This window comes from Aquarana catesbeiana, linkage group LG09 (assembly GCF_042186555.1).
Source record: "Aquarana catesbeiana isolate 2022-GZ linkage group LG09, ASM4218655v1, whole genome shotgun sequence".
Lineage (NCBI taxonomy): Eukaryota > Metazoa > Chordata > Amphibia > Anura > Ranidae > Aquarana > Aquarana catesbeiana.
This window is the reverse complement of record NC_133332.1, coordinates 160435879-160458609: the sequence shown is the minus strand read 5'-3', so window position 1 is coordinate 160458609 and position 22731 is coordinate 160435879. Positions and strand designations below refer to the sequence as shown.

At 46.7% G+C, this 22731-nt stretch overlaps 1 protein-coding gene across 2 annotated transcripts in view; it reads right to left on the bottom strand.

Annotated features, from left to right (window-relative positions):
• SLC25A43 (solute carrier family 25 member 43) overlaps positions 1 to 22731 on the bottom strand; it is a 103666-nt gene that overhangs the window by 67479 nt on the left and 13456 nt on the right. For both annotated transcript variants that reach the window (XM_073599315.1, XM_073599316.1), the window contains exons 2-3: positions 9692 to 9984; positions 1711 to 1952 (exon numbers count right to left, since the gene is read on the bottom strand). In XM_073599315.1, the coding sequence (XP_073455416.1) occupies positions 1711 to 1952; positions 9692 to 9963 (514 nt within the window). In that variant the 5' untranslated portion in view covers positions 9964 to 9984. The remainder of the gene's footprint in view (positions 1 to 1710; positions 1953 to 9691; positions 9985 to 22731) is intronic.

The following is a 22731-nucleotide window of genomic DNA, read 5'->3' as shown; positions in this document are numbered from 1 at the left end:
ACGCGGCCCCGATCTGTGTAAAGAGCCGCGGCCCTTTTACCATGTGATTGGCTGTGTCCAATCACAGCCGGTCACATGTAAACACGGAGATGCAGGTAATCGGCGCTGCTCGCCTCACACTGACAGAGTGTGAGGAGAGGAGAGTCGATCAGTGGTATCTCCTCACAGAGAATATCTAGGCATGTAATCAGGGCACTGATCATCAGTGGCCACAAATGCCAGCAATCAGTGGCCATCAGTGATGCCAGTCAGTGCTGGCTATCATTGCTGCCCATCAATGCCCACCAATGCCGCATATCTGTGCCCACCAGTGCCGCCTATCTGTGCCCACCAGTGCCACATATTAGTGCCACCTATCAGTGCCCATAAGTGCAGCATATTCGTGCCTCCTCATAGGTGCCCACAAAAGCTGCCTCATCAGTGAAGGAGAAAAAATTACTTATTACTTATTTACAAAATTTACTGGCAGAAACTAAGAAAAAAGTTTTATTTTTCAATTCTTTTTTTTAACGAAAAAATAAAATAAAAAAAACAGGAGTGATTAAATACCACCAAAAGAAAGCTCTATTTGTGTGAAGAAAACGATAAAAATTTCACATGGTTACAGTGTACTATGACCGCGAAATCATCATTCAAAGTGTGACAGCGCTGAAAGCTGAAATATGGCTTGGGCAAGAAGGGGGTGCAAATGCCCTTTATTGAGGTGATTTAAATGCAAATCAATTTAACTTTTTTGGAATGCGTTTTTCTGGATATTTTTGTTGTTATTCTGTCTCTCATTGTTAAAATAAACCTACCATTAAAATTATAGACTGATCACTTCTTTGTCAGTTGGCAAACGTACAAAATCAGCAGGGGATCAAAAACTTTTTTCCCCTCACTTTTACTTTTGCGCTAAACCAATCAATATACGCTTATTGAGATTCTTTTTTACCAAAGACATGTAGCCGAATACATTTTGGCCTAAATGTATGACAAAATTTGAGTTTATTGGATATTTTTTATAACAAAGTAGAAAATACTGGGTTTTTTTTTTTTTTTTCTTTCAAAATTTGCGGTCTTTGTTTATATCGCAAAAAAAAAAAATCCCAGGTGGTGGTCAAATACCACCAAAAGAAAGCTCTATTTGTGGGGGAAAAAAAAAAAAAAAAGGACACAAATTTAGTTTGGGTACAGTGTTGCATGACTGCACAATTACCAGTTAAAGTAAAGTTAAAGTAGAGCAGTGCCAAACTGCAAAAAATGTCTCCTGATCAGAAAGGGGGTAAAAGCTTACAGAGGTCAAGTGGTTGACGTGTGCACTTGTAGGCATTAAAGTGTAACTAAAGGCAAAATCTTTTATTATTTATTTTCAATAGGGTTAAGATAGGGATTAAAACACTTGTCAGGTTTTTATTGCTGTGTGTGCTCCGGCTAGAGAGATTTGTTCTGTGTCCATTATTACCAAGAGTGAACGTAAAATAAAACTCCCAAATTCTGGGTTGTCACCAAATCCTCCAATTGAGACACTGGTTCTGATGGATCTGGTAACAACCACAGATTTTTTTAAGTTTGGAGGGATTTCCTCTCACTTCCTGTTTTGATTATGGAAGTGAGGGGAAATCTCCCCAATGTTATTCAGATAGCAAAAAAAAAAAAAAAAAAAAAAAAAAACAAACTTTCCTTTACACTGTGAATGAATGCAATGTAATATTGATAAAAATAACATACCAAGAATTGAAAGCGAAACCCCTCGATATAATGGTCGGAATCCTTCCTGATAGTACACAGTGTATAGTGCATGAATGATGCCTCTGTATGTGGGTTCCAAGCTGTTCTGTACAATAAGTCGGGTCTTGATGACATCAGTAGGATAGATGACTATAGCTGCCAGCATTCCTGCCACGCTTCCAGCTAGAATGGCTTTACTTGGTGAGATTTGTCCTAAATCATCCATAAACAGCACTGATAGCCTATGGCGAAAACACAAATCAGTACAGAGGTAAACAGGTGATATTTGTAGCATTCACATATTAAATAATTAATAGAAAAAGAAATTTAAGTCTAATAAAAAAAAAAGAGAAAAATAGCCAGTCTAGTATGCTGATCCATGGCATCAATAATTTTAAGTCACTTACCTGGAACAAGCATACAACTAGGGAAGTTGGTATGTTGTCAGGTATCTGTAAACAATATCTTATTCATACAAAGCCCACATTTTTCCTGGTATCGGTCTCACTTTCTGGGGGATTTCCCTACACTTCCTGTCTATTTGATGGGTGTCTGAAGAAAATGGAAGTGATGAGAAATCTCCCCAATGACAAAGGCAGCAATAACAGCCATTTCTTTCTAGTAAACAGAGAAGGGGTTGATTAGCCGATATCATGTGACCAGAGGACACTTTTTCAGTTCAGCATTTTCAATGCCAAGTGTAAATAACTTGGTGGGGACATACTTTTTATTCCACAGCTTTAAAAGTCAGAATAATTTGTATCAATCTTGTGAAAGTTCACCCCGGTACATACACACACACACACACACACACACACACAATTTACCATGTTCCTGTGCCATTTTGTTGCACACTCAGTGCTGCCAAGTATGGGGGGGGGGGGAAATCATATTTTCTCCCAAGTTGCACTGCTCGCTAGATCCAAAAACTGTCACATGATGAGGTGAGGGCATTGAGAACCTTCCTTCGTCATCCCACATGGAGCTTACATGGGGTCTGGACTCTATTGGACAAATAGAGTGTCAGGGGGGCAGGAGGAAGGCAAGTTTGTGTGGGTTGGGGTGGGTTTTTAAAGTGACAGAGCAGTTTAAACTTAAATGTGCTCCACTTCTAGAATGGGTCCAGTTGTGACTTATCTCTCTTTTTTGGGGGGGCGGGGGGCATCAGTATAGTGCCCTAGCACACCGTTATCCTTTTAAAGTAGTAATCTCATAGTCTATACGGAAATCCCATTTTACTAGGGACAGCTTCTCAAATACCTAGGCTCCTTGAATAGATGGGAAGCACATTGAAGTATATAAGCAATAAAGCAAATGCTGCCTGACTTTACTGCAGACATTCAACAATGCCTACCAGAATCCATGTACAAAGCTTACTGTCTCTCATAAACAGTGTCAGTACTAAAGCTGGCTATACATGGTTTGTAATTTGGCTCATTCCTGATGAGCTTAAGGAAATCCCCCCCAGTGGGTGCCCCTGCTGGCCCCTTCCTGCCAAACATCCTTTGACCGAAAAATCCAATCAGATGCAGCCACTGTCTGGGTATTTTAAAAGCCGCTGGTGCCAAGTGTCTGGACACAGTAGCCTTGCTAAAGATTCACCATCTGCACTGTATTGTATGGATGGAGGAATTTGTCTTGCGGGCTGAATAAAAAAAATCCAATAGTGTATGGCCATCTGTTAGGTTACATTGATCAGCAGCTGCAGCCTCTAAAATCGACAAAAGTTCTCCCAACATTACCACTAGACAGAAGTCAACCTAAAGATTAAATTCTGATTCAATTCTGGAGGAACAGAGATGGTCACACATGGATCGAAATCCATCTGGTTCCTGCTGAACTGGTCCAATTTCAGTCCATCTATGACCACCTTAAGGTGGATTTGATAGTTTTAGCACAACCACTTTTTCATGCATTTTCAGCTCATTACCTGGGTTTTACATGTTACATGGATTGCTCTGTAAAAATAAGGGCTAACTTTGTACATAGCATGTACAGAATATCTGCCCAAGCAACAAGAATTAAACTGTGCTAAGAGATTTCTGAAATGTCGGAATATCACATGACTGAATTCTGCTTAATATTACAGGATGTGATGATACATAGTCCTGTGACAAACACAACATAACCACTTGCTTGTGGCTTTTTTTTTTTTTTTTTTTAGTAAAAAAGTGTCTGTTCAGAACAAGATTTTTTCCATAACCAGAATGATCACATATTTATTAGAGGGATTTTTAGAGTACCGGAAATGTATGCAGTACTTTACATATTGTACATTCACATCAGCCCCTGCTCTCAAGGAGCTTACAATCTATGGTCCTTATCCCACATGCATACATATAGGCACATACTCCATTTAAATGTGGTTATTTTAGGCAGCAAACAGGTTGGTAAATCTGTATGTAACATAGCCACTGATACTGGGACAAATGTGTGCACAGATATCTTTAACAGACCTTACACTGGCCATACATAGAGAAAGCAATGGCAGATCCTATATCAACCTACAGATCTGCCCACAAGATGCAGCCAATGAGGCCAGTTAAAGGATACACCCATTTCTATAAGGTCATTGACTGTTAAGGCCATTTGCGCACAAAGAGGCTGATTTATTAAAATAAATAAGATAAGGATGAACTAGGAGGCTGCAATAGAATCACATGTCTACATATGTGGGTTGATGTGTGCGAACATTTGCCTGTTATTTCGATCCATACAAAAAAACTTAGCTAGACATTTAATGTGTACCATGCATGCGGAAAATTCAAGTAAGGTTACTTTTTTGCTTCACTAAGGTGCATCTCTGAATGGTAAAACATTGCAGCAAAATAGGCATGAAAAATAAAAAAAATAAAAAAAAAGGAAGAATGAAGAGCGTAATGCCAGCTTTACAGACCTGGGAAAAAAAAAAAAAACAACATCTTTATCTTAGGCACACCAGGGCTTCGTTTGTTTGGGTTCAGATACTATAGTGAACTTTCTATAGCAAAACAGCCTTGTTAAAGACATTCTGCCCATATATGAGGATATAGCACATCCATGTGTCACTGATGTGTGATCATATTGTCATATACTATAGTACATCAGCCGCACAGTATTCTCCAAGGTCCATGTATTCTGTCTGCACAGTGAAATGCAGTAAATGACATAACAGCTGGAGTACATGAGCGCTTTTGATTTTTATTGTATTCATTGCATGGCAGGTATAGTACTCACAATGTAACATGTGAATCAATAAGCCCTCAGCAGAATGTTTGACTACTTAGAAAAGGACAGATCCACATGATATCCACATGATCAATGACAGAAAGCAGATTCATATCATGTCTAGTGCTTGGTGTCACATTGTGTGTATATGCCTCACATGACCAGCTCACATCGTCATTGGCTGGCAAGGAGGTGTTGTGAGTGCTGAGCCCTCCCTTGTTGGAAAGGCATCTAACCTGCAGTAACTCACTGTCATGGAGGATATAAACAGAACCAATGCCAACCATGCAACCAGAGAGAAACCAGTTTAGAGGGCAGACTAATGGCTGGTACACACAATGAGATTATCGGCCAAATGATCATTCAGGTTTTTTTGCATGCTAATCTCATTGGAAAATGAAGAGTTTACCAAAGTGACGAAAATTCTTCTATGATGGAATAAAAATTCGGAAGTGATGTAATGTGTTATATTTTTGAACGACAACTGTACTGATTAAAAACGAAAATCGTGCGAACTGGTATCACACAAGAAAAATGTTCATGCTTGTCCCATCGGATGAACTGTCGTGATCAGCCATCAAGCTGTGTACTAACGATCAGATTATCGTACGATCATTTTGAAAACTGCATTTTTTTGTACGATTTTCTGATCATGTATACAGGCCATTAAAGCTGATCTCTGCTCTTAGACATTAATCCTCACATATAAATTTTAGCTAAACTAAAAAAAAAAAAAAAATAATAATATCAAATTTCTGTACCAGGGTCCATCTCGGTGCAGTTGCTTCAGTAGATGTAACCAGTTCTAGGCACATGATTTGTGATCATTCTGTTACCTGCAGGAGAGGATTCAGTCTAGTGATCACTTAACTATATTTTTCTCCATATGCAGATCAGACTGTCCAGCAAAACTGACAGTGACAGAGGTTGAGGCAGCACTGCCAGTTATCCCTTAGTCTGGATTCCCACTTCTCTATTCCTGCAGAAACACAAGGCAACACGGCTCCAATGCACAAGCAACGCAGTGCACCACAATGCATGTTAACACATTACCCCGCATTCTTGGATAACTTGGTGTATTGCCAGCCCATTAGTCTGAAAGCACTATCTTTCACTCTTTGCTGAGCAGGTAGGTTGGCATACAAATGCTGAGAAAAATATAAAAAGGTAATTGAAATAAAGATTCATATGCAGAAGACCATTAACAAAATGAATTTAATATATGCAATATTAGAATTCAGTGTCTTTCCCAAGCAGTGCCCCTGCTGGGGAAGCTGCTTGCAGAAGGTTTTTTACCTTAAAAAGGAGTACAGCCAAAAGTTTTTTAGGCTGCAGTTTTATGGGTCACAGAAGTGCAGTTCATTCCGCACTCATGTGACCAGTTTTCAGCCTACAAGCCTGGACCGCCACCTGAGTCAGCCTCTCAGCAATCTTTGCTGGTCAGCGGTGTCTGATCTTCAGTTCTCAGTCTGAAGCTGGCGGGGGGACTAATGATGCATCCACCTAAGGGAGTTTTTTTTTTTTTTTTCACAAATCCCATACAGTAAAACCTTAGATTGTGAGCATAATTAATTCCGGAAACATGCTTGTAATCCAAAGCACTTGTATATCAAAGCGAATTTCCCCATAAGAAATAATGGAAACTCAGATGATTCGTTCCACAACCATTTATTCATTATACAAGTCCTTCAGTTTATAGTTCATATAAAAAGATTATAGCAATGTGATAGGTTGTGTAACCATAAAATGTCCATTCACAAATGGAAGCCTCCACAAGGGGATTAGAAGTAAAATCCAGCAGGAGCTACAGAGTATAAAGAGAAGAGAGGTGCCTCTAAGTGTAGCAATATGGTTACATTTAATGAAGGTACAACATTTAGCAACTCGCACGAGTTGATGATTAAAACAGGCACATCTAAGTGTGCAGGCATCCGGGGTAAAACTGTCCACATAGACCATCCTCCTCACCGTCAGCACTCTCCGCTGTCAATCTACAATCGTGACCAGGAAGACTACCCTGCAGTAGAATGATTTGAAAGCGAGGCGCGCAGCGTGGAAGGGATGATGTCGATAGTGGTGCGGGGGATGGTCTATGTGGACAGCTTTACCCCGGATGCCTGCATACTTAGATGTGCCTGTTTTAATCATCAACCATGTGAGTTGCTAAATGTTGTACCTTTATTAAATGTAACCATATTGCTACACTTAGAGGCGCCTCTGTTCTGTTTTATACTCAGTTGTGACATGACACTACTTGTATATCAAGACATCGCTTGCATATCAAGTCAAAATTTTGTTAAAAATGTTGCTTGTCTTGCAAAACTCTCTCAAACCAAGTAACTCTCAAACCAAGGTTTTACTGTACTTCTCTTCTAATGCATAGAATGCATTAAGGTTAAAAAAAAAAAAAAAAAAAAAAAAAACACACACACCTTCTGCCTTTAGGCTCAATTTACACTTGTACAACTCCAAAGTTGCACTGACTCCAACTTTGATACAACTTTGGATGGGTACGACCTGGATAAGACTTTGACCAGTGATAATGGACAACTGTTGCATTGTATAGCATTCAGGTACGACTTTCATGCAACTTTTGAGGGTGAACATTGAAGTCTATGGCCCTTAAGTTGCATGAAAGTCAGACCAAAGTGCATCAACTACTCTGAAGTTGCTGCAACTTTAAGTCGCACATATATGAATGGTTATCATTGGAAAACATGGGGAACAACTTGTCATGTAACGTTAATGTCCAAAGTTAAATGACAAGTCGCACAAGTGTGAATGGAGCCTTAGAACAACTTTGATTCCTACGATTGTCGGCTACATCTTGTGGGTATGACACAGTATGATTTCTGAATGAGAAAATATTTGGCCTCTAGATGGAGCTGAAGATCATAGAAATTAATCTATTACAAAGAATATTGGGAAAATGTGTCCAGCCTGTAGGAATGTGTGTGGCAGCCATCCAACTAATATTTTATAAATAGCCCTCACAGTATGCATTATACCATTCAAAAATCATTACATGCATTTACAAATGTACTACAAACACATACAGTATAAATGCATACAATTGAATGTATGTCATGGCCTGTGTAAATGAGGCCCAAGTATGAATATCCAACTGTATTATATTATTATTATTATTATACAGGATTTATTTATCATCAACAGATTGCGCATTGTTTACAGCATAAAAGGAGCACAATTACAAATCAAATGCATGACAAGAATGTTAGCAGGACCCCTGCTTGTGAGAGCCTACTATCCAAGAGCCCTTCACACTCATCAGTTTTGCAGTAAAAAATTAAAATAAAAGGAAGAAGAAGAAAATGCAGCCCTATGGACCTCTTCACACCAGTCAGTTGTGTTTTTAAAAGACCTGCCTGTTGCATTTTTCATTCACTTTTAAAAACTGGGTAAAATCGCAGCTCCCCTATTGAAGAAAATAGAAAAGGTGTCAAAAATCCACTGTGGTTGCATTTTTTCAGTCACTTTTCCATGTTTCATGGGTGTATGGGAGTCATCGTCAAGCTAAAAAGGCACTGGAAACGCATGTGTTTTTGATGCATTTTTTCAGGGGGCGTGGTTTGCAGAGGAGTGCAGGCTGGGGCTGTTCCTAAAGCTGGATACACACTATACAATTTTCTAAAGATTTTTTCCTTCAGATTTACCAAAACCCTATAATAAACCTTAAGAGTTTCAATTTGTATGCAATCAGGCAGGCCCTTGCACTACATGGTTTTGGTAAATCTAAAGGAAATCAGACAACAAAAGTTGTATAGTGTGTGTGTTTGTGTGTATGGGGTCTTACTCTCATCTTATACCTGCTGGCCGAGAGCAGAAATTATGGATGGTTTTGCATCAATCAGCAGCGCTGAAATGCTTAGTTCACAAATATAATCATATTGTGATCAACCAAATTATGAGATTGAGAAAAAAAAAAGATATGACAATTTACAATCATATCTTCCAATTATTGGTCAAACCCACATCCTGGTGTGTGGCAGATTGATTGTTTTTTATTCCTTTCATGAAAGGTATTTGGAAAATAAATCAATAATTTATTGAAGTGTGTATGGCCATCATTAGGTGTATACTTGATAAAAAAACAAAACAAAAAAAAAAACTCTGTAAACCTGCAAGGCAAAGGCGTAATGTGCTAGTATGCATCGCATACTAGCACATTATTTGAGACTTACCTCAAAACTAAGCCTTCTAGCGATGCAATGTCATCGCTGGAGATGGCATCCATCTTCACCCGTTCTTCCTTTCCGGGTTTGTGGACTCCGGATCTGTGACTGGCCAAAGCAGCAATGACATCAATCCCGTGCATGCGCGTGGGAGCCGCTGGTCATGGCACAAGGCTCTGAAGAAAGGGTTCCTTCAGAGCGCATGCGCCAGGGATTTCACTTGCTGCATGTACAGTAAATATCTCCTAAAAGGCGCACGTTTAGGAGATATTTACACTACCTATAGGAAAGTCTTATTATAGGCTTACCTATTAGGGTAAAAGTTAAAGCTGGAAGTTTACTTCCTCTTTAACATCAACATGCATCATGTTAACAAAAGAAATTCCCCAATTAGAAAATCACATTGCTACAAATAATGCTAAAAAGGATTGGTATTATTGAACTAGTGTGGGCTAGCTGAGGCACACCATTTAGGTGTCAGGGCTGGCAGGCATGATTTAGAAGGAATAGGAGAAACCACAGATGACAGTCCACCCCTCCAGGGAAACCCAGCCCCACTGAGCTCATCATGTTGCACTTACCTGTGATAGGCTGACAGCTGAACCGCACTGTACGGGAACAGGCGCACACATGCAGTCAGGTTTCCCTTCCAGAACGCTTGGAGCCCCTCTGCTTTGTACACCAGTTGGAATGTATTGAGGAAGCCTTGCTTGGAGTGGAAGGTGCCTACTTGTGTAAGAATCTTCACCACATCCAGGGGGGCGGTGGCTGTGCGGCTCAGTACTCCAGCTACCCCTCCGCATAGTGTGCTCTGCCAGGAAGTCAGCCTCGGATCCCTCTTTAAGATGGCCATGTACAGTGTATACACTGCGTCCTATGTATATGAGGACATGTCAGCACAGCAGCCACTCTCCTGTACACAGGACACACACACAGCCACTCTCCTGTACACAGGACACACACACAGCCACTCTCCTGTACACAGGGGACACACACACACACACACACACACACACACACACACACACACACACACACTCTCCTGTACACAGGGGACACACACACACACAGCCACTCTCCTGTACACAGGGGACACACACACACAGCCACTCTCCTGTACACAGGGGACACACACACAGCCACTCTCCTGTACACAGGGGACACACACACACAGCCACTCTCCTGTACACAGGGGACACACACACACAGCCACTCTCCTGTACACAGGGGACACACACACACACAGCCACTCTCCTGTACACAGGGGACACACACACACACAGCCACTCTCCTGTACACAGGGGACACACACACACACAGCCACTCTCCTGTACACAGGGGACACACACACACACAGCCACTCTCCTGTACACAGGGGACACACACACACACAGCCACTCTCCTGTACACAGGGGACACACACACACACACAGCCACTCTCCTGTACACAGGGGACACACACACACACACAGCCACTCTCCTGTACACAGGGGACACACACACACACACAGCCACTCTCCTGTACACAGGGGACACACACACACAGCCACTCTCCTGTACACAGGGGACACACACACAGCCACTCTCCTGTACACAGGGGACACACACACACAGCCACTCTCCTGTACACAGGGGACACACACACACACAGCCACTCTCCTGTACACAGGGGACACACACACACACAGCCACTCTCCTGTACACAGGGGACACACACAGCCACTCTCCTGTACACAGGGGGGACACACACACACACACAGCCACTCTCCTGTACACAGGGGGGACACACACACAGCCACTCTCCTGTACACAGGGGACACACACACACACACACAGCCACTCTCCTGTACACAGGGGACACACACACACACAGCCACTCTCCTGTACACAGGGGACACACACACACAGCCACTCTCCTGTACACAGGGGACACACACACAGCCACTCTCCTGTACACAGGGGACACACACACAGCCACTCTCCTGTACACAGGGGACACACACACAGCCACTCTCCTGTACACAGGGGACACACACAGCCACTCTCCTGTACACAGGGGACACACACACACAGCCACTCTCCTGTACACAGGGGACACACACACACAGCCACTCTCCTGTACACAGGGGACACACACACACAGCCACTCTCCTGTACACAGGGGACACACACACACAGCCACTCTCCTGTACACAGGGGACACACACACACAGCCACTCTCCTGTACACAGGGGACACACACACACAGCCACTCTCCTGTACACAGGGGACACACACACACACAGCCACTCTCCTGTACACAGGGGACACACACACACAGCCACTCTCCTGTACACAGGGGACACACACACACAGCCACTCTCCTGTACACAGGGGACACACACACACAGCCACTCTCCTGTACACAGGGGACACACACAGCCACTCTCCTGTACACAGGGGACACACACACAGCCACTCTCCTGTACACAGGACACACACACAGCCTCTCTCCTGTACACAGGGGACACACACACACAGCCACTCTCCTGTACACAGGGGACACACACAGCCACTCTCCTGTACACAGGGGACACACACACAGCCACTCTCCTGTACACAGGGGACACACACACACCCACTCTCCTGTACACAGGAGACACACACACAGCCACTCTCCTGTACACAGGGGACACACACACAGCCACTCTCCTGTACACAGGGGACACACACACACAGCCACTCTCCTGTACACAGGGGACACACACACAGCCACTCTCCTGTACACAGGGGACACACACACAGCCACTCTCCTGTACACAGGGGACACACACACAGCCACTCTCCTGTACACAGGACACACACACACAGCCACTCTCCTGTACACAGGACACACACACAGCCACTCTCCTGTACACAGGACACACACACAGCCACTCTCCTGTACACAGGACACACACACAGCCACTCTCCTGTACACAGGACACACACACAGCCACTCTCCTGTACACAGGACACACACACACACACAGCCACTCTCCTGTACACAGGGGACACACACACAGCCACTCTCCTGTACACAGGACACACACACAGCCTCTCTCCTGTACACAGGGGACACACACACACAGCCACTCTCCTGTACACAGGGGACACACACACAGCCACTCTCCTGTACACAGGGGACACACACACACAGCCACTCTCCTGTACACAGGGGACACACACACAGCCACTCTCCTGTACACAGGGGACACACACACAGCCACTCTCCTGTACACAGGGGACACACACACAGCCACTCTCCTGTACACAGGGGACACACACACAGCCACTCTCCTGTACACAGGGGACACACACACAGCCACTCTCCTGTACACAGGGGACACACACACAGCCACTCTCCTGTACACAGGGGACACACACACAGCCACTCTCCTGTACACAGGGGACACACACACAGCCACTCTCCTGTACACAGGGGACACACACACAGCCACTCTCCTGTACACAGGGGACACACACACACACAGCCACTCTCCTGTACACAGGGGACACACACACACACAGCCACTCTCCTGTACACAGGGGACACACACACACACAGCCACTCTCCTGTACACAGGGGACACACACACACACAGCCACTCTCCTGTACACAGGGGACACACACACACACAGCCACTCTCCTGTACACAGGGGACACACACACACACAGCCACTCTCCTGTACACAGGGGACACACACACAGCCACTCTCCTGTACACAGGGGACACACACACACACAGCCACTCTCCTGTACACAGGGGACACACACACACACACACAGCCACTCTCCTGTACACAGGGAACACACACACAGCCACTCTCCTGTACACAGGGGAGACTAGGGGTGCAACGGATCAAAAAACTCACGGATCGATCCTCGGATCAGAGTCACGGATCGGATCAGCAAAAAAACCTAAAATTTGTTAAACGCACCGGAGTTTTAGATTTAACAGTTATTTTCAACACAAAACAGAGCTTATATGCATAAATACAGTATTTGTAGATCGGATGGACTGTTTAGATGTTAAATTTTAAAAGCAACAGCAAACCTGCTGACCGTGCATGGTTGCTTATGTGACAGAACACCTCTGATTTTCACATTTGTCACATTAGCAACCATGTAAGGTCAGCAGGTTTGCTGCTGCTTTTAAAATTTAACATATAAACAGTCCATCCGATCTACAAATACTGTATTTATGCATATAAGCTCCATTTTGTGTTGAAAATAGCTGTTAAATCAAAAACTCCGGTGGGTGTAACAAGATGTCCGCTTGCCCCCTTCTCACTCTCTCATTACAGTACTGTGCAGGAGTGTGGGGTGTAGCAAGATGGCGGCGACGAAACGTCACTTCCTGCCCAGACAGCGGCCGCCGCGTGTTCCAAGATGGCCGCTGCTCCGGAGCTAGGCCAAAGCCGCGGCCTTTCCTATGGCCGAGGCCGCAGAGCGCTCCGCGGATGTGCCGATCTGCGGAGGTTGACCCGCATGGATCACGGATCGATGATGATCCGTTGCACCCCTAGGGGAGACACACACACACAAACAGCCACTCTCCTGTACACAGGAGACACACACACACAAACAGCCACTCTCCTGTACACAGGAGACACACACACACAAACAGCCACTCTCCTGTACACAGGAGACACACACACACACAAACAGCCACTCTCCTGTACACAGGAGACACACACACACACAAACAGCCACTCTCCTGTACACAGGGGACACACACACACACACAAACAGCCACTCTCCTGTACACAGGGGACACACACAAACAGCCACTCTCCTGTACACAGGGGACACACACACACAACCACTCTCCTGTACACAGGACACACACACACAGCCACTCTCCTGTACACAGGACACACACACACAAACAGCCACTCTCCTGTACACAGGAGACACACACACAAACAGCCACTCTCCTGTACACAGGGGACACACACACACACAAACAGCCACTCTCCTGTACACAGGGGACACACACACACAAACAGCCACTCTCCTGTACACAGGGGACACACACAAACAGCCACTCTCCTGTACACAGGGGACACACACACACACACACACACAACCACTCTCCTGTACACAGGACACACACACACAGCCACTCTCCTGTACACAGGACACACACACACAGCCACTCTCCTGTACACAGGACACACACACACACAAACAGCCACTCTCCTGTACACAGGGGAGACACACAGCCACTGTCCTGTACACAGGGGGGGCACACACACACAGCCACTGTCCTGTACACGGGGGGGGGGAAACACAGCCACTGTCCTGTACACGGGGGGGGGGGGGACACAGCCACTGTCCTGTACACAGGGGGGGGGGACACAGCCACTGTCCTGTACACAGGGGGGGGGGGACGACACAGCCACTGTCCTGTACACAGGGGGGGGGGACAAACAGCCACTGTCCTGTACACAGGGGGGGGGGGACAAACAGCCACTGTCCTGTACACAGGGGGGGGGGGACAAACAGCCACTGTCCTGTACACGGGGGGGGGGGACAAACAGCCACTGTCCTGTACACGGGGGGGGGGGACAAACAGCCACTGTCCTGTACACAGGGGGGGACGACTAACAGCCACTCTCCTGTACACAGAGGGGACACACAGCCACTCTCCTGTACACGGGGGGACACACAGCCACTCTCCTGTACACAGGGGGGGGGGGGGACACAGCCACTCTTCTGTACACGGGGGGGGGGGGGGGGGGGGGGGGGGGACGACACACAGTCACTCTCCTGTACACAGGGGGGGGGGGGACACAGCCACTCTCCTGTACACGGGGGGGGGGGGACTAACAGCCACTCTCCTGTACACGGAGGGGACACACAGCCACTCTCCTGTACACAGGGGGGATACACAGCCACTCTTCTGTACACGGGGGGGGGGGGGAAGAGACACAGCCACTCTCCTGTACACAGGTGGGGGGGGGGGGGGGGGGACACACAGCCACAGCAACTCTCCTGTACACAGGACACACACAGCCACTCTCCTGTACACAGGACACACACACACAGTATTCTAACCTGTAAGTAACATCTTAAACTTCCTAGAAGTAATTATATTGTAACTGGGAAATGAGTGCTAGTGGGGTTGAAGGTTTTGCTCAACGCACAGTGTGCCACATGTATGCAAAATTGGTGCAACAGCTCCAGGATGGATACCGCTGTGACAGATGTGAGCGGGTTGCCCTTCTGGAAACTCGCATTAGAGATCTGGAGGAGCAAGTTGCAACAATGGGCAGAAAGGACAACCTTGAAAGGGGTCCTCTGCTCGCTGAGCAGGTGGTCAGTAGGATTGATGTGGAGGGTGGAGGGGCAAGTCAGGATTATCAGATAGGAAGATGGGTTAATATAGTTACAGGGAGTGGAAGAGGCTCACAGAAAAGGAAGACCAGTCCTGTATTTGTGCATCAAAAAAAAAATTTGCCAAGTTGGGTGAAGTTGTGGAGGTGGCAGCCCTAGATTTCACTGCTACCCCTAACAGCCAGGAAAGCAGCCCATCTAGTAGAGGTGATAAGGGGAGTGCAGGTAGGTCTAGACAGTTGGTGGTAATAGGGGAATTCTATAATCAGAAGGACTGCTAGAATAATTTGTCGCCAGGATCGCCTCAACTGAATGTTTTGCTGTCTCCCTGGTGCTAGGGTTCATCATGTGGTGGACTGGGTTGATAAATTACTGGGAGAGGCTGGGCATGACCCAGCTGTCTTGGTTCACATTGGAACTAATGACAGAATACATGGAAGGTGGAGGCTCCTTATGAATCAATTTAATGAACTTGGCTGCAAGTTGAAGGGAAGGACCTCCGTGGTGATATTCTCTGAAATATTGCCTGTGCCATGCACAACACAGGAAATGCAGGGGGAGATTAGAGAGCATAATGCATGGGTAAAGACCTGGTGTAGGGAGGGGGGATTTGGGTTTCTAGAGCACTGGGCTGACTTTTCATTGGGGTGCAACCTATATGCTAAAGATAGTTTGCACCTGAATGGAAGGGGGTGTGCTGTGCTGAGGGAGAAGTTTATGGGAAGGCTGGAGGAGTATTGAAACTAGGATTAAGGGGGAGGGTGAACTAGAATTCCCTCGGGCAGACATGTCAGTTAAGGGTCAGACATTAATGGAGGGTGGAATGGGGATAGATGGGGGAGGGTTATGGCAGGTGTCAAGAAAGTTCCCACGTTGCAAACAACCATTAGAAATTATAGTGCCATTTGTACTACTAAACAAGATATGAAAAACACCAGAGAAAAATGTAATAATGCATTAAAGTGTTTGTTCACCAATGCCAGAAGTCTGCCAAGCAAAATAGGTAAGTTGGAAGCTCTGTGTTTTTTTTTTTTTTTTAAAAAAGCCCGTGGCGTGTGAAAGACACCCAAAAACTCCACCCAGTGCCAAAAAGAAGTGCACACACATGAAGCGTGAACACAAAAACAGGTGCTACACGGTCCTCCCTAGGAAGGACCTTAACTCACCCTGATCCCCCGGGACGTTAGGCTCCAGACGGGGACTGAGGTAGTTCACTTGGGTCCATCTGGCCGAAACCAGACGGACCCCCTTTCTCTGGAAGGCATACCGAAATATACCCACCCAAGTACTCGTTGGGACTCCCCCGAAGGGATACCCCATGAAAGAGGGCGAACCAAGCCAAAAGGGCTATGTCCACCCCCTCCCAAGACTTTCAGGGCACGCCCGAGAACCCGCATCCTACTTATCACACAGTGAAAAAACGTGTACACACCAAACAAAATGATACAAAAAAGTGACAAACAAGGGGTTAAAATAAATAGGAAAGTGGGGAGAAGGAAGTAGGAAAAGTGAAAGAGTAACCATTGTGCAATACAATGGCCAGGAATAAAAATTTCCCCTGGTCCTAGCCAAAAGGCTTGGCCCTACAGGTTGGTGTGAAAAAGGTGTGTTAATGAAGAGACCATGGTGCCATAAATCAATGTGACCCTCACTCACAGTGATTGTCCAGCACCCCTGAACTGCCACTTCAGGGGCACATTCACCATAGGCTTTTCATCACAACCCTGACCAACAGTCCAAGCCAGCATTGCCCCCACCCCAGCCAGGAAGGCCTGAAGTTCTGGAAGCTTGGGGAGAGCCCCTACCCAAAAAGGCTCAACCTTTGCTCCCATCACTCCTACCCAATTACATTACTAACCACTCCCCCTGGTGCTACAGGGGAGCAAGTGTTCTTTCCCGAAAAACTGACCAGAGCTAGAACCACACCAATCTAGGCCAGAAGGCCAGGGACTTGACCCTCTGGCCAGACCCAATGCAGCACCCATCCTCACCAGGAGCACCCTTCCAGACGGCTCAGACACAATCAGTGGTCGGCCCCCAGTAATCTGTCGGGCAGCTCGACATAATCCCTGCTGAAACTGCCCTTCCAGGCACAATTACGCCATTGGATTTGCCAGCCCTCCCCTATGGGAGCAGCACAGCGCCTCCTCTGGCAACTGATAGGAACAGATGCTACACTTGATCTTAGCCAAAAGGCTGAGTTGGAAGCTCTGGTTCACGAGGAGAGTTATGATGTAATCAGTATTGCTGAAACTTGGCTTCATTTCTCACATGACTGGGCTATTAATATTCCTGGCTATGCACTCTTTCGGAGAGACAGGGTAAAAAGGTGGCGGGGTCTGTCTCTATGTGAGAAGTGATCTCAAAGCGAGTGTGAAAGAGGACCTGGTTGATGGAGAGTGTGATGAGTCTGAAGCATTATAGGTGGAACTGCATATAGATGTGCGTAGTTCAAAGTTAATCATTGGAGTTTGTTATAGACCACCCAATTTTAACGAAGAGGTGAAGACTCAGCTCCTTGCACAGATGGAAAGGGCTGCAAGGGCTGGGACAGTGATAATAATGGGGGATTTTAACTACCCAGAAATTGACTGCAGTAATGGAACTGCTGGGAAAGTTAAAAGGGCAAAAATGTATAAACCCAATACTGGACAATTTTATGGTCCAGTTTATTGAGGCCCCAACTAGGAATGATGCTCTGTTGAACCTGGTAATCTCAAACCATGCAGAGCTTATTACTAATGTTCATATAAAGGAACATCTTGGTAGCAGTGACCATAACATGATTTCATTTGATGTTAGCTGTAAGGAAAAAAAGTACATACGGGAAAGATAAAAACACTTAACTTCAAGAGAGCAAATTTTTCAAGGATGAGGGCTGCTCCACTGGATTGGCGTAGGGCCAACGTGGTGCCTATATTTAAAAAGGGATCAAAGTCTTTACCAACTAACTATAGACCTGTTAGTTTAACTTCTATAGTTAGGAAGATACTGGAGAGTTTAATAAAAGACCACATAGATGAGTTCTTGCTGGAAAAAAATATTTTAAGCAACAGCCAGCATGGATTCATGAAAGACAGAAGTTCTCAAACAAACCTGATTTCTTTTTATGAGGAGGCAAGTAAAACCTTGGACAGAGGGGTGGCTGTGGACGTGGTATACTTGGATTTTGACACATCTCATGTATAAGGTAAAGTCTACAGGCTTGGAAATATCAGTTTGTAAATGGATAGAAAACTGGCTAAAAGACAGAATACAGAGTAGTGATTAATAATTCTTACTCTGAATGGTCTAAGGTTATCGGTGATGTACCCCAAGGTTCAGTGCTGGGACCCTTACTTTTTAATATCTTTATAAATGATATTGGGTCTGGGTTTAAAAGTAACATTTCTGTCTTTGCAGATGACACTAAGCTATACAGTGGAATAACGTCCTTACAGGATGTCTCTAATTTACAAGCTGACCTCAATGCACTGTCTAATTGGGCAACTATATGGCAGATGAGGTTTAATGTTGATAAATGTAAAGTTATGCACTTGGGGGCTAACAATATGCATTCATCATACATACTAGGAGGGTACAACTGGGGGAATCAATGGTGGAGAAGGATCTGGGGGTTTTGGTAGATCATAATCTCAATAATAGCATGCAAAGCCAAGCTGCGGTTTCCAAAGCAAGCAAAGTCGATCGAGAGAGAGAGAGAGAGAGAGAGAGAGAGAGAGAGAGAGAGAGAGAGAGAGAGAGAGAGAGAGAGAGAGAGAGAGAGAGAGAGAGAGAGAAATCATTTTGCCCCTGTAACAATCATTAGTAAGTCCTCATCTGGAATATGCAGTTCAGTTTTGGGCACCAATTCTCAAAAAGAATATCTGGGAATTGGAGAAAGTGCAGAGAAGCTGATAAGAGGCATGGAGGAGCTTAGCTACGAGGAAAGATTAGAGGAACTGAATTTGTTCTCTCTTGAGAAGTGGAGATTAAGGGGGCATATGATCACCATGTATAAATATATAAGTGGTCCATATAGTGAACTTGGAGTTGAGTTATTCACTGTCAACACTGGAGGACAAGGGGGCACTCTTTACGCCTAGAAGAAAAGATTTCTTCACAGTAAGAGCTGTGAAAATGTGGAAAGACTCCCTCCAGAGGTGGTTCTGGTGAGCTCAGTAGATTGCTTTAATTAAGAAAGGCCTGGATTCTTTCCAAAAAGTACATATTATAACTGGGTACTGACATAGGTAAAGTCGATCCAGGGAAAATCTGATTGCCTCTCTGGGATAAGGAATGAATTTTTTTCCCCTGCTGTAGCAAATTGGAGCATGCTTTTCTGGGGGGGGGGGGGGGGGGGGGGGTTGCCTCCCTCTGGTTCAACTGTGGATATAGGATTGTGTATATGGGATTGTATGATATTTTTTATTTTATTTATTTTTTAAGTTTGAACTAGATGGACTTGTGTCTTTTTTCAACCCGACTATGTAACACACAGTCACTGTACACAGAGGACACACACACACACAGCCACTCTCCTGTACACAGGGGACACACACACAGCCACTCTCCTGTACACAGGGGATTGTATATTTTTTATGGTTGAACTAAATGGACTAGTGTCTTTTTTCAACCTATGTAACAAACAGGCCACTCTCCTGTACACAGGGTACACACAGACAGCCACTCGCGTCTACACAGGGTACACACACACAGCCACTCTCCTGTACACAGGGGACACACACACACGCAGCCACTCTCCTGTACACAGGGGACACACACACACAGCCACTCTCCTGTACACAGGGGACACACACACACACACACACACACACACAGCCACTCTCCTGTACACAGGGGACACACACACACACAGCCACTCTCCTGTACACAGGGGACACACACACACACACAGCCACTCTCCTGTACACAGGGGACACACACACACACACACACAGTCACTCTCCTGTACACAGGGGACACACACACACACACACACAGCCACTCTCCTGTACACAGGGGACACACACACACACACAGCCACTCTCCTGTACACAGGGGACACACACACACACACAGCCACTCTCCTGTACACAGGGGACACACACACACACACAGCCACTCTCCTGTACACAGGGGACACACACACACACACAGCCACTCTCCTGTACACAGGGGACACACACACACACACAGCCACTCTCCTGTACACAGGGGACACACACACACACAGCCACTCTCCTGCACACAGGGGACACAGCCACTCTCCTGCACACAGGGGACAGACACACACACACACACTCACTCTCCTGTACACAGGGGACACACACACAGCCAGCCACTCTCCTGTACACAGGGGGGACACACACACACACAGCCACTCTCCTGTACACAGGGGACACACACACACACACACACACACACACACACAGCCACTCTCCTGTACACAGGGGACACACACACACACACAGCCACTCTCCTGTACACAGGGGACACACACACAGCCACTCTCCTGTACACAGGGGACACACACACACACACACACACACACAGCCACTCTCCTGTACACAGGGGACACACACACACGGCCACTCTCCTGTACACAGGGGACACACACACACACGGCCACTCTCCTGTACACAGGGGACACACACACACACACACACACACACGGCCACTCTCCTGTACACAGGGGACACACACACGGCCACTCTCCTGTACACAGGGGACACACACACACACACACAGCCACTCTCCTGTACACAGGGGACACACACACACACACAGCCACTCTCCTGTACACAGGGGACACACACACACACACAGCCACTCTCCTGTACACAGGGGACACACACACACAGCCACTCTCCTGTACACAGGGGACACACACACACACAGCCACTCTCCTGTACACAGGGGACACACACACAGCCACTCTCCTGCACACAGGGGACACACACACAGCCACTCTCCTGCACACAGGGGACAGACACACACACACTCACTCTCCTGTACACAGGGGACACACACACAGCCAGCCACTCTCCTGTACACAGGGGACACACACACACACAGCCACTCTCCTGTACACAGGGGACACACACACACACAGCCACTCTCCTGTACACAGGGGACACACACACAGCCACTCTCCTGTACACAGGGGACACACACACACACACAAAGCCACTCTCCTGTACACAGGGGACACACACACAGCCACTCTCCTGTACACAGGGGACACACACACACAGCCACTCTCCTGTACACAGGGGACACACACACACACACACACGGCCATTCTCCTGTACACAGGGGACACACACACACACACAGCCACTCTCCTGTACACAGGGGACACACACACACACGGCCACTCTCCTGTACACAGGGGACACACACACGGCCACTCTCCTGTACACAGGGGACACACACGGCCACTCTCCTGTACACAGGGGACACACACACGGCCACTCTCCTGTACACAGGGGACACACAGCCACTCTTCTGTACACAGGACACACACACACACACACACACACACACACACAGCCACTCTCCTGTACACGGGGGGGGGGGGGGTGGGGGGAACACACACACACAGCCACTCTCCTGTACACAGGGGACACACACACAGCCACTCTCCTGTACACAGGGGAGACACACACACACACACACACACACACACACACACACTCTCCTGTACACAGGGGAAACACACACACACACACACACACACACACACACAGCCACTCTCCTGTACACAGGGGACACACACACACACACACACACACACACACACACACAGCCACTCTCCTGTACACGGGGAGACACACACAGCCACTCTCCTGGACACAGGGGACACACACACAGCCACTCTCCTGGACACAGGGGACACAGCCACTCTCCTGTACACAGGGGAGACACACAGCCACTCTCCTGCACACAGGGGACACACACACCCACTCTCCTGCACACAGGGGACACACACACCCACTCTCCTGTACACAGGGGACACACACACACACGGCTACTCTCCTGTACACAGGGGACACACACACACACGGCCACTCTCCTGTACACAGGGGACACACACGCGGCCACTCTCCTGTACACAGGGGACACACACGGCCACTCTCCTGTACACAGGGGACACACACGGCCACTCTCCTGTACACAGGGGACACACACACACACACACAGCCACTCTCCTGTACACAGGGGGGACACACAGCCACTCTCCTGTACACAGGGGACACACACACACGGCCACTCTCC